Source organism: Eubalaena glacialis, chromosome 2 (assembly GCF_028564815.1).
Source record: "Eubalaena glacialis isolate mEubGla1 chromosome 2, mEubGla1.1.hap2.+ XY, whole genome shotgun sequence".
Taxonomy (NCBI): domain Eukaryota; kingdom Metazoa; phylum Chordata; class Mammalia; order Artiodactyla; family Balaenidae; genus Eubalaena; species Eubalaena glacialis.
Window position 1 is genome coordinate 171,569,499 of NC_083717.1, and position 12,917 is coordinate 171,582,415.

The window sequence follows — 12,917 nt, forward strand, 5'->3', positions numbered from 1 at the left end:
CTAAATACCATAATTCCTTGTTGCACCTGATTCTTCCTAGGGTTCACTTGAACATCATCTTGAGCATCTTGATCATGGATCTTTCGAGGCAACTTGGTTTATTCCTTTATTTAGTGGCACGTTTTAATGAATATTCTTTTGACCTAAACAAGTTCAATTTTGGAATTTTGCATTATTTCATTTTTTAAGTCTTTGGATCTTTTTGGAAGATGATGAACAATGAATAGGTCTGGGGCCCATCATATTCCCTTCAGGAGCATTATTTATAATGGGGTTTAAGCCTTGACATTATTATTATGGTAACAGTTACTGTCGTGATTTCTATGGTCACTGAATTATGGTAAGACCGTGGGTTAATGGAAATGTCAAGTTAAAAGCATAGCTCTTTTCTCATCGAATTGGTGGATACTCTCCCAAAGCCAGACTGGTGTATTATGCCTGAGTGACCACATGATTCTAAAGGAATGTATGATGAATTTCCTGTACCTTCAAGAAATTCATCTGAAGTCTAAGCCTTTAGGAAACAAAACGACAGCTGACTACTGTTTCCTGTACATGTTTGCTTATTGCCATAGGCATTTTAAGTATCTTGCGCCTTTAGATAAAGGAGGGCACTTATCTGTTATCGTCCATTATGATTCAGTTGAGATTTTGCACTGGGGACTGCTGTGGAGGACCCTGTTGGATCGGTGAAACTCAGATGGGCTCTGGAGGGATACGATTCCTTGAATGCTACTGGGTCATGTGCACCAGTGTGGCTTTGACAACTCTGATGCCATGAACACTACTTTTAGAATTGATTCTAACTTTGGCACTTACCACTGCCCTTAGGCAAAGGACCAGAGACCCTGTATGCAGGGCAGAAGCTCAATGACAACGAATGGCACACTGTTCGGGTGGTGCGGAGGGGAAAAAGCCTTAAGTTAACCGTGGACGATGATGTGGCTGAGGGTGAGTACAGCTGCAGTGAATTTGTCTCTCTCTGCTCTCAGACTCCTCTTGGTCGTTCAGTGAGCAAAGTGTTGTTCTTGAAAACCTTGTATTTTGCTAAACAGAAGTCACATGTCTTGTTCTCTGTGACAAGCTCAGGAAAGACTAAGAAGATCTTCCTCTATATTTTCATAATCCCTTTTCATTGATCTGTATTACAGAACTTATCCACTATTGTGGTTACATATTGATGGGGCTCTCTCCTTAGGCACAGAGTATGTGTCTGGAGAGCAGACGTAGAGTTCTACAGATCCTTCTATTATTCAGTTACTCAAAAACCACTTATCCATGATCCTTCACAGTGCCAGTTCCTTCCCTTTTGAATGAGTCACTCTCCAGTAGAGGGAGATGGATACACCAGAAATTCAGAACATTATAGGTACAAATAAGTACCGAAGTAAGTGCATGATACTTAGAAGGTGCTGAATAATTATTCATTTATTTAATCATTTATTTAATCATTATTAATTGAGTACCTACTCTGTACTAAGCACTGCTTTAGAAGGCACTGGGAATGTGGTGGTGGACAATTAGGCAAGTCCTTGGTCTGGTGGAATTTGCATTCTGGGAGGGCAAGGAATAAGTGAATAAATCCATACAAACGTAAAGGAACATTCAGACCCTCACACAAGCAGTAAGTATTTCTTGACAGCCTGTTATATTTCAGGAATGTGCTAGGGACTGTAGAAGATAAAAAGGAAGCACAGAATTACCTATTTCCTTCAACAGTGAACCAATTTTGTGATGAGATAGGACTCGGGAATTTGAAAATAAGACAAGGAATATATAATGAGATTCTAATTCGGGTGGGTAAGGTTATAGTTTTCAATCAGAAGATAATTTTCTCAATTATCAGTTTGGGCTGGAGAAATCTGGAGTGGTTTAGGAAGGTAGATCTTTGGGCAGAATTTGATGGATAATTTAATAAGATCTAGGGCAGAAGAGAGAAGGCATCTTTAAGTGCATCTTACATGCTGCATTCTAAAATTTTTACTCTCCAGTATTTGAGAGCCGTGCATATCTGATATGCAGACTTCCTGTCCGTGTGGGGAGGGAAAACGTGGGGCAGGCTGGGGTATTACAGGAAAACGTGGGGCAGGCTGGGGTATTACGCGGAACGCTGCTGCTGTCAGGAGACCTGGACCCTGATGCTGATTCTCTGCAGGATGTTGGGAAAGTCACTTACCATTTCTGGACCTGTCAAATGAAGTCAGTGGCCTAAGCCATCTCTACAGTTTCTTCCATGAATAAGACAGGTTAGAGTCAGGAGCCTTCTGGTTTAACAGTCATCGTCACTAAAATGCTTTATACCTTGAAATTCTATTATTGCTAAGACTATTTTCAGAATAAAGTTTCTGCAATTTTGGGTTCTGTAATTTAATTTTATAACATGAGCCTGAGTTTCTGTTCTCCTGGAGTCAGGAATTATAGTGAGCCATGTATATGTTTGTGCAGGTAGGAGTGTGTGTGTGTGTGGGGGGGGTGTGCGTGAGTCAAGAAGGAGAGTCTGGAAGGAGGAAGAACAGCTCACATATGTCCAGTGCCCAGCTGGCATTAGGTGCTGGGTTAGCCATTGTACACATAGCAACTCCTGTAATCTTCTGGAGCGCACCATTGCCTTGCAGGTTAAGTGTTCTTATTGTCATTTTACGTAAGGGCAACATGAACTTAGAGGGAGTTGTGTGCGTAAGCTCTAAATTCATGTCTGTGTGATTTGACCAAATCAAGCTGCTTGTCAGACTTCCCAGTTCATCCTAAGGAAATGATTTGTCTTACACTATAGGTAAAATATAGTGGAATAGATTGGGGTGAGGTGAGGAATACATTTCGGTAGGTACACAATGGTACCCAACCCCTTCCCTCCCAAAGAGAAGACAAACAGAACTACAGTGATTAGCCAACACCCGCCAATTGTACATAGACATAACTTAGTAGTGGGAGATACAGTTGCTGTTCTCTATGCCTGAAGGGTAACTTAGCTTTATGTAATGAAAATAAGCAGAATGATTGTAAGCTTTAGAACCCACAGCCAACCTGAATTAATTCTTCAAGAAATCCCCATGAGGGAATGCAGAGAGCAGCCTGCAAAGGCAGCAGTGATACGTCTCACGTCCCTTGGTGCCTCCTCTGGGTTTAGCCCAGTAAAGCCAACAGTGCTATTTGCAGCGTGTTTTGAATAAACAGCCACTAGATGGCGACCTCACCCTGCTCTTTCCAGACAGCAAGTTCCTTTTATTTCCATAGGGAAATTATATACCCTGAAATCTATAGTCATAAAGAACTGCAGGACTGAGGGTACAGTAATGTGTATTGCCTCCCTCAGTCATTATTCTTTTTTAGAAGCTTTACAATAAAGGTAATTATAAGTGTGCTTTCTCTTACCACTAATAATTAAAAGGCAGGATTAAACCATGGATGCCCAAGTCATCCAGTAATTTGATATTTGAAATTAATGAAGCTGTTTCATTTTCTGCCTTACCCCCTACTTTGCTGCTGATGGAAAAAAAGCAGCCATAAGGATAAAGAAACTTGGGAGAAGAAAAGAGCTATTTTGCTCATGAGCCACAACCTTGGATTGCTTCTTACAGTGATAACGGGGTTTGGGAGTTTAAATTTTAGCTCACAGAAGTCATAAAATCAGGCAATGAAACTAAAAACCACATAGTCCTCAGGTTATTAAGTAGTGTCTTATTGGCTTATTTAGTAATGCCTTTCATGCTGTTTAAAGTCGCCCGGGAGGTCAGATTTTCAGCTAGTTTGTAGAAATGATGCAAAGAATAGGTCAGACGTATAAGAAATCTAAAGCAAGGAAAGAAATAGTCCTCGGCCTGGCAGTTTTCCTTTATTGTAATATAATGTGTTCCTGGAAAAATATTAAGTTCAGTTGACAGTGAATAAGGATTGATTGATTGATTGCGCTGGATTTCTATTATTAAGAGTAAATTAAAAGAACACCTCACTTGGGTTATGCTCCTCAGCATTAGGACCTGACACTGCAGGGACCACCTGCGCCGCCCAGAACTTCTTGTTGGTACTGAAATTCACCTCTCTTTTGACTCCTCTGGTCCATGTTGACTTTTTCCTTTCCTTCCCTCATCCTATGTAGCATATACAGCGCCAAGCTGTAAAAATCATTTTCCAAGAAAAAACTTGTTTTTCACGTTAATTAAAAAAAAAAAAAAGGGATGAGATCGATTTGGAAAATGTCAGGTTAAACAAAATGAAGTGGAATTCTTACTTGAAAGACCTATTAGGAGCCTTTAATATGCTAATATACATTGCTCATCATCAATAATTACATATGCAGTGTTTGCCCAATTTATTTGGCACCAGAGCTTCTTTTAAATTACTAAAGCATGTTACAGTATATACTTTTGAAAAATGTTGATAGCGAGGAGAAAAGGGTGTGAGAGTGGTAGAGCTGGAGGACTGTGGGCAAAACGTGCATTCTTTACTGAGGCTTTCTAAGCCTTTAAGTTTTCTTAACTTCTCTCCCCATGTCTGTGAGCCAAGGGAGGTCAAGTTGCCTCCGCTAAGCCTCTCCCGATGTCTTTGCTGAGCTCTCGGTGTTGGCCTGCTCTTAGTGGTGACCCCAAAGCAGATGTCTCAGATACAGCCTCCTTCTGCAGATGTGAGGTATGCTTGCTGTGCCTGGGCTCCTTTGTCAAACCCTGTCGGGCATAGAGAAGAGGCAAGACGTGGTCCCTACTTAAAAAGAGCTTGTGTTCTGGTAAAAGGGAGAAAGCAATAAATGAAGTCACCAGGAAATTCTTACCACACTTCAGAGAAAGGAAAAAAAATGAAAGCTGCATAATTAGTAATAGTTAACAGGCACTGTTCTAAGTACTTTATATGTACTGATACATTTAACCCTGATAATTTCCTCTTGATTTCACAGGGAAACTGAGGCACAGAAAAGTTACGAACCCAGGCAGTCAAGCCTCAGAGCCTACATGCTCATCCGCTATATGCTAATGCCTTGTGGGGGAAGTTACAGCTTGAACTTGGCCAAAATTTTGAGTAGGTTTATGTTCTCAACAAACTTCAGTACTCTGAGTCAGGCTGGTCTGTAAACTTCTTGCTGGCCATCAGTGAACTATGGAAGTGAATGTGTGAATAGGAGTCAAGGCAGCATGGCTGTCCTGGGGAAGGTGCTGGATACATTACCCGTGAATTAGATGGAATGACGCTATAATACTCGGCCACTGAAAAGGAGTGTGAACTCATCACAATTTCTGCATGGAAATTTCAGCAGTTAAATTCCACCTACAACTTTTCTTGGGCAATAATGCAAGGAATGAGTCAAGCTTTTTCTCCAGAAACAGTATAGTGTACAAGATAAGATATGGGCTTTGGACTGAAACACGCCTGTGTTCAATTTGGGGGTCTACCATTTATCACCTGTATGAACTTTGATAGAAGTTTAACCTCTCTAAGCAAAGCGTCCTCACCTCTAAAGCAAGACAATGGTGCCTCTCTACAGTTTTATTGTGATAGTGACATTTGATGGTGGTTATGAAGTGCCTAGCATGATGCCTGGCATATAGGGACTATTCAGTAGTCTTGGTTTTTGCTTGTTATGGTTCTCCCAAGTTACTCGTCTCTCCTCCGAAGTTTGAAAGAAGCTGCTGTGAAGTATGCATACATTCTCTCCTTAAGTGGAAGTTTTAATTTACAGACAGCATTCAAAAGAGATGAGTGAGGTGAATCAGTCATATGTATACACATATCCACTCTTTTTTAGATTTCCTTCCCATTTAGGTCACCACCGAGCATTGAGTAGAGTTCCCTGTGCTATAGAGTAGGTTCTCATTAGTTATCTATTTTTTTTTTTAATTTATTTATTTATTTTTGTCTGTGTTGGGTCTTCGTTTCTGTGCGAGGGCTTTCTCCAGTTGCGGCGAGCGGAGGCAACTCTTCATCGCGGTGCGCGGGCCTCTCACTGTCGCGGCCTCTCCCGTTGCGGAGCACAGGCTCCAGACGCGCAGGCTCAGTAGTTGTGGCTCACGGGCCTAGCCGCTCCGCAGCATGTGGGATCTTCCCGGACCGGGGCACGAACCTGTGTCCCCTGCATTGTCAGGCGGATTCCTAACCACTGCGCCACCAGGGAAGCCCAGTTATCTATTTTATACATAGTAGTGTATATATGTCAGTCCCAATAAGAAACTAACACAACGCTGTAAAGCAACTATACTCCAATAAAAATTAATAAAAAAAATAAAATAAAATTATAAAGGGACGTCTCTTAGAAATAAATAGATTGATTGATTCATTCATTCATTCTTTGGGAAGCAACAACAAAAAGCAGATTGATAACACCTGCCTGAGAAACCTAAGAATATTATAGCGAATAATACAACTAAATTGATGGTGTTATTATAACTTTAACATTACATACTACACCATAATAAAGATTATTTTATTGAAATGACTAAAAAAAGAAGAGTTGAGTGAAAAGGTTCCCGGTTATTAATTTTGCTTAGGTGATACACAGATTTTAAAAATATATATATATTTGCTTAGTTTGGCACAAGTTTCAAACTTAAGCAATCTCTTCAATGCATTTTCCAGGTGCAATAGCATACATTTTTTTGGAATCTCTATCTGCAGCCAAGTGAGTTCCTTTAACACATAGTGAAGCTAGTTCATTTTCTAATTTGGCCCCTTTCTAATTTGGTTACCTTCTTCACTCCCCTGCCCGCCCCCCCTAACCCCACCAACTTCAAGTTGAAGCTGTCTGAGTTATCCTGAATTTTAAATCAGTCTGCATCCCTGGGCTAAATTCTCAAATTTCATTGTTAGCTTCCCTTCTCTTACTTGTCCAAGCCTTTCTTCAAGCTCTTCTTGAAGAGCTCAGTCAACACTGTACATGATTTTCTTGCTTTATGAAATTCATGTCCTAATGAGCAGAATTTCCTAACCCCTCAATTCTGGGGGCCGATTTGTCTATACACTTATCTATTTTTCTCTAAAAGATCCCAATTAACTTTAAAATTGTCTCTTTAGATTTTTTTTTTGAACTCCAGTCTTCACCAGGGATCACCCCTTTATCACTTTTTAGTTCTCATCACTGATCTTTTTTATTTTAACGCTAAAATAAGAATGAACAGGACTTGCAGCATCATCACAGTTAAGTTCCTGTGTCCTTATCGAGATTGGCTGTGGTTTCCCCCTTCCCATCATCCTCCAGTCCCGGCTCTCAGCCTCCAGCCCTGGTATGAACAGCTGTAGCCAAATTGACATAGGGTATTTGTTTCAGTCACTTCATTGTTTTAGATCATGTGAATTTAGGTTATGCGAGTTTGCATTTTCATGACCAGTCCAATTTTTAATACTAAGTAATTTTATACAGTAATTCTTTCTTCTAGTTATTCAATTGTTAGCAGATTTATGTTGCATTTTGATTTTTGTTCTATTACAATTTTATATGTAAGTTAACCAACATCATTATTTTATTTTTGCTTATATTAAGAGAACGATTTGTCATTAGTTGTCAAAACACCACATAGAAGCTGATAAAATGTAAATTTGATTTTTGTGCTTATGAGCGATTCTTTGAATTAGGTCTGTGTATGCTCCCAAAGGGATGAAATTAATATTGAGCATCCAAGGGTGTGATCTGGTTGAAGCTCCCAGATACTGAAGTTTAAGGACCCAAGAAAATACGATCCCCTCCCCTCCTTTAATTTTTGCCACCTGAGTTCTATACCAATAGAGAAAAACAAATGCAAGTCTGGTGGAAATGAGATATTTTTATTAGTGATAACACTGATGTTTAAACATGTGGTTTACATGTACTGAATTTCAGAATTAGAATTGCCCACTCAAACACTAACTAATTCAGGACTGGGGCAGGACTGAAGCAAGGCCTGTTCCTCTAACACCCATGCTGTGGATGAGTGAGTGAGGTAAACTGGTGTTTCTTGAAGGCGGCTTGCTCCCTTAACGGACATGCCAGAGGCTGAGCTATGCACATATGGTTTCTCTTTACAGACTATCCTTAATATTTCAGATTTTGTCACTTCCTTTACTCTGGAAATTGATAAAAGAGGCAGTAAGAGATTCTACGAGTGTCTTGCTAATGGAATTTCTTCAAAGTGAAGGGTAACAACAGGAGAGGGAAGGAAGAGGGAATTCCTCTTCCCTTCCTTCTACCTCTGGGGCATTAGGACATGGTTTGTTGAATTTTAATATGATTTATCCAAATAAATGTGAGAGAGCCACCTTCTACTCTGGCCATACTAATGCTGTTTTCCTTGACTTTGTTACTAAAATTTCCAGTCTCTTTGTATTTATTTCAAGCCCACCTCATTACCCTTGCCCCAGCCTCTCACTACTTCTGGGTAAACCAGGTAATGAGCGGTCTAATAGTTTATTTGTATCAGCTGGAGATATTTTACTTGCACATGTCAGACACCCATCTCAAATGCTTTAAGCATAAAGGGGAATCTATTGCCATATAGTTTTTAAAAGTCCAGATTTGGCCAGCTAGATCCAGGTCTTCAAATGACATCATCCTGCAGAAACTGTTCCTCTCCATTTTGTGGTTGTCTTCTGGGTCAGCTGTCTCACCAGGGAGGACCTAGCCCTCCAGTTATCAAGTGGCCTCCAGCAGCCCTGGGTTTTCTTCTTACCCCTTCAGAAAGCCTTGTTTGCAAAGAACGTCTCTTTCCTAAGTGTTCCAGCACAAACCCTGGGGGAATATTACTGGACCAACTAGGGTTGCTGCTAATCCAGTGTTCTAAGGGTGGTCCCTAGACCAGTCACGTAAGCATCACCTTGAAACTTGTTAGAAATGCAGATTCTCAGGCTACACTGCAGACTTTTGAATAATAAACTCTAAGGGTGGGGCTCAGTGAACTGTGTGACTCCGATGCATGCTAAGGTTCGAAGACCACTTTGTTAGTCCGTAGACCATACTCTATGGCTAGAGGGATAAAAATACACTGAGTGGTTCTGCCTGGGTAGATTGATTACTTCAGGGGCTGGGATGGGGTCATCTTCATCCAGCCCAGATGGTTTAAGGGTGAAGTGAGGAGGGTATCTTCCCAAAGGAAGATTAGTTGTTATTATCAGAAAAAGCAACAGTTGCTGGTCAGATAAAATTAATATGTTCTACAATAGAAACTTTTCCACAAGTACTGGGTGGTGAATTATTACACCAAGAAATATTAATAATGAATGCCTAAGGCTCGCTTATTTTATCTTTACAAGGGTTAGAGCAATAAAAGTTTTCCTTCTTATTGTATGTACTAGTACCCAATTATTTTCCTGAATGGAGAAAACAAATAGTTTCATCCTTTAACTTGAGTTGCCCATGAGCTCATATTTTCCTTTATGTGATGGGACCTTCTGAGCAACTGCAGGAGGGCATGGGATGCAGGGCGTTTAACTTGGGCTGGGCCAGTCATCAGCTCCCCGACTGAAGCCAAGTCAGATATCTACTATATTGAGTATTTTGTTTTCTGGAACTTAATATTTTGTGTGGAAACAAATTAGACCTAAAAGATGTAGTAAGGGTGCTATGACAAAACATGGTTAACTTCTCCTGTTTGTATCTCATCTATGATTTTCACAGGTACAATGGTGGGAGACCATACCCGCTTGGAATTCCACAACATTGAAACTGGTATCATGACAGAGAAACGTTACATCTCCGTCGTCCCCTCCAGTTTCATTGGCCACCTGCAGAGCCTTATGTTTAATGGGCTGCTCTACATTGACTTGTGCAAAAATGGAGACATTGATTACTGCGAACTGAAGGCTCGTTTTGGACTGAGGAACATCATTGCTGACCCTGTCACCTTTAAGACCAAGAGCAGCTACCTGAGCCTGGCCACCCTCCAGGCCTACACCTCCATGCACCTCTTCTTCCAGTTCAAGACCACCTCCGCTGACGGCTTCATTCTCTTCAATAGCGGTGATGGCAATGACTTCATTGCTGTTGAGCTAGTCAAGGGGTAAGTGGAAGAGATCGCCTAGTTTATACTAAATGCCTTAGCTCAAACCCTGAATAAAATATGCACAGAAAAAACTGTCTGTTCTACTCTCTACCCTCTATTCCTGATTTATGCTCTCATCCCCATTGATTAAAAATATCTTTGTAATCATTAGCGCTGGAAGGGAGAGAGATTCATGAGTTTATTTAAAGATCTTCTTCTAACTCAATACTGTCAGGCTTTTTAATCTGAACTGTAGTCCTTTAAACCTATGGGAAAAAAGCTTATTTTTGCAGAAGAGGGATAGGGTGTGTGTTGCATGTATCTCTGGGGCAGTACAGTCTGCAACCACCAAATTTATAGGAAGAAATGAACTACAGATATTTTCAGTACTACCATTAGCCCATATATGCAAATTTTAAAAAACTGTTCTTGCTCCAAGATATTTTACTACTGTGTGTTGGGAAGTAGTCAAAACAAAAGCAAAAAACAGAACACAACCCAAAAAACAGATCCATGATTGACTGTGAATTTAAATGTTGCCCTCTAATGTTTTGGAGTGTACCAGCTGTACTGCTTTGTGTCTCTGGAGTTTTACTAGGTAGTGTTAAAGAAATAGATTCAATGAGTATAGCACTAAAGTGAAGTCTGGTAGAATAGGAACTGATTATTTTTATATTCTTAAATCAAGCTTTAGTTATTCTTGCATGATGCCAGTCTAGCTTGGGGGATTTGAAACCCCCAATGCCAGTTATGTACACATTGCCTTTAAACCACTCCAGGGAATCTCAAGTCATTGGGTGCTTGTGGTTCCTCACAGGTACATACACTACGTGTTTGACCTCGGCAACGGCCCCAATGTGATCAAAGGCAATAGTGACCGCCCCTTGAATGACAACCAGTGGCACAACGTCGTCATCACCCGGGACAACAGTAACACCCACAGCCTGAAAGTGGACACGAAGGTGGTCACTCAGGTTATCAATGGTGCCAAAAATCTGGATTTGAAAGGTAAACCTTGTAAAGAAGTTTCTCCTTTTTAGAGCTTACAGTGGAAAGGCTGTTTCCAGAGGTAAACTACAGTTTAGGAGTGCCATGCATTTTTGATACATCATGCATATCCTGTTTTAACAACATTGAATTATAACATGATGCAATTTGTTCAGTTTTTACTTCCACCACTCCTTAGGGATGGTTTGTTTTCTCTGTAAACCTTGGGCATGTGGGAGCTGAGTGATGAGGTGATAAATGTCAAAATGTAGAGGGGTCATTAATACAGAGGAAGGCATGTAGGTTTTGGAATCTCAGCTGAGTCATTTACCGCCTGGGTGACTTCGGTAAAATTTCTTAGCCTTGTTCAGCTTCTATATACTTTTTTTTTTTTTTTTTGCAAAATGAGGATAATAATTGTTACTACCTTTATGGGCTATTAGGAGTTTTGATGGAATAATGTCTGTAAAATCCTCAGCATGCTATCGGTAACAAGCACATAAAAAGCACTCAATAAGTGGTTGCTTTGTTGAAAATGTTGTTAATCTTTACTTCATCATAAAATGGAAACAGTACCTACCTCATAGAATGGATATAGTGATTAAAATTTGTGAGATGATGTGTGTAAAATGAATGACACGTAAGAAATGTTAGTTTCTTCTTTTTACAATGTAGAAACTCTGGTAATAATTTTGTTTATGCTGTTTCCCCCCAGCTATGTTACCATTATCTAGTAAACAGTCTAATGTGACTTGGCTTTTGTTGACATGGTTTGCATACCATTTACCCATTTGCTTTTACTACCTATTTTCCTTTCCAGGTGACCTCTACATGGCAGGTCTGGCCCAAGGCATGTACAGCAACCTCCCAAAGCTCGTGGCCTCCCGGGATGGCTTTCAGGGCTGTCTGGCATCAGTGGACTTGAATGGACGCCTGCCAGACCTCATCAACGATGCCCTCCATCGGAGTGGACAGATTGAGCGTGGCTGTGAAGGTACAACCTTTTTCTTTTTAAGCTACATTCTTGTCGCAAGCCTCTTTGCTGCCTCTGCCAGCGCCTCCTTCCTTGGTTTACCAGTCCCCTCTCATCCCATTCACTATCTGACATTGCATCACCATTGATGTCCTCCTGTCACTGGCTGAGTATGTCAAGACATGTGGCACAGGCTCCAGGAATGTACAGTATGTTGGCAGATGTCTTTCCAGTGTCACATACTTGCCATAGAGGACCTTTCCTGGAGTTGACATCAGGCTTCTCCTGACTTGTGCCTTTGCTTCCAGCATGGCTGAAAGGGTATCAGGGACTTTTATTTATATCTTAATACACAGGGAGGTACAAATCAGAGACTTTTATATGAGTGTCACCATAAATAAAATATTTCTTATGTTGCTAATAGTGACTGCATTATTTAATGCAAACTGAGCAGAAGGTAGGAAAATGATGTCAGAATGCCATGATGGAGGAAGGGAAGTAACAGTTATTGAGTACTTACTAGATGTCAGGCATCATTTGGCAGTTTCTTGGTGTGGTGTAGTGGAACAGCATGGGCTTTGATGTTAGGAAGACCTGGATTTAGGTCCAGGTAGTAGTTCCTGTTGGCTGTGTGACTTTTGACAAGTTACTTAACCTCGCTGAATGATATTTTCCTCGTCTGTAAAATGGGACAATAAAACTTACTTTGGAAGGTAATATATATAAGTCAGAGTTATATATAGAATGCCTGGTACATATATAGTAGGTACTCAATAAGTGGTAGGATTATTATTTACCAACATTATCTCATGTGAGACATTTAATAGCATTGCATACCTACCCATGCAGCACAACAAACCATCCTCACCCTCTTTCTGTAGATAATCCACTGTCTCTTGAGATACTACTGAATTTTATAGGTCATTTGAGTCCAAGAGCTCTTTACAATAAAAGCTATCTAGTTTTAACCAGCAGGGGAGAGCAGACACATTTTCAGCCTTCCCCAGACTCCTTGGGTGGGCTGA

General features: G+C 40.5%; 1 protein-coding gene across 5 annotated transcripts in view; it reads left to right on the forward strand.

Annotated features, from left to right (window-relative positions):
* Nucleotides 1-12,917, forward strand: part of NRXN3 (neurexin 3) — a 1,616,108-nt gene that overhangs the window by 719,604 nt on the left and 883,587 nt on the right. For all 5 annotated transcript variants that reach the window (XM_061182764.1, XM_061182765.1, XM_061182762.1 and 2 more), the window contains 4 exons: nucleotides 832-951; nucleotides 9,569-9,950; nucleotides 10,750-10,940; nucleotides 11,740-11,913. In XM_061182764.1, coding sequence (XP_061038747.1) covers nucleotides 832-951; nucleotides 9,569-9,950; nucleotides 10,750-10,940; nucleotides 11,740-11,913 — 867 coding nt within the window. The remainder of the gene's footprint in view (nucleotides 1-831; nucleotides 952-9,568; nucleotides 9,951-10,749; nucleotides 10,941-11,739; nucleotides 11,914-12,917) is intronic.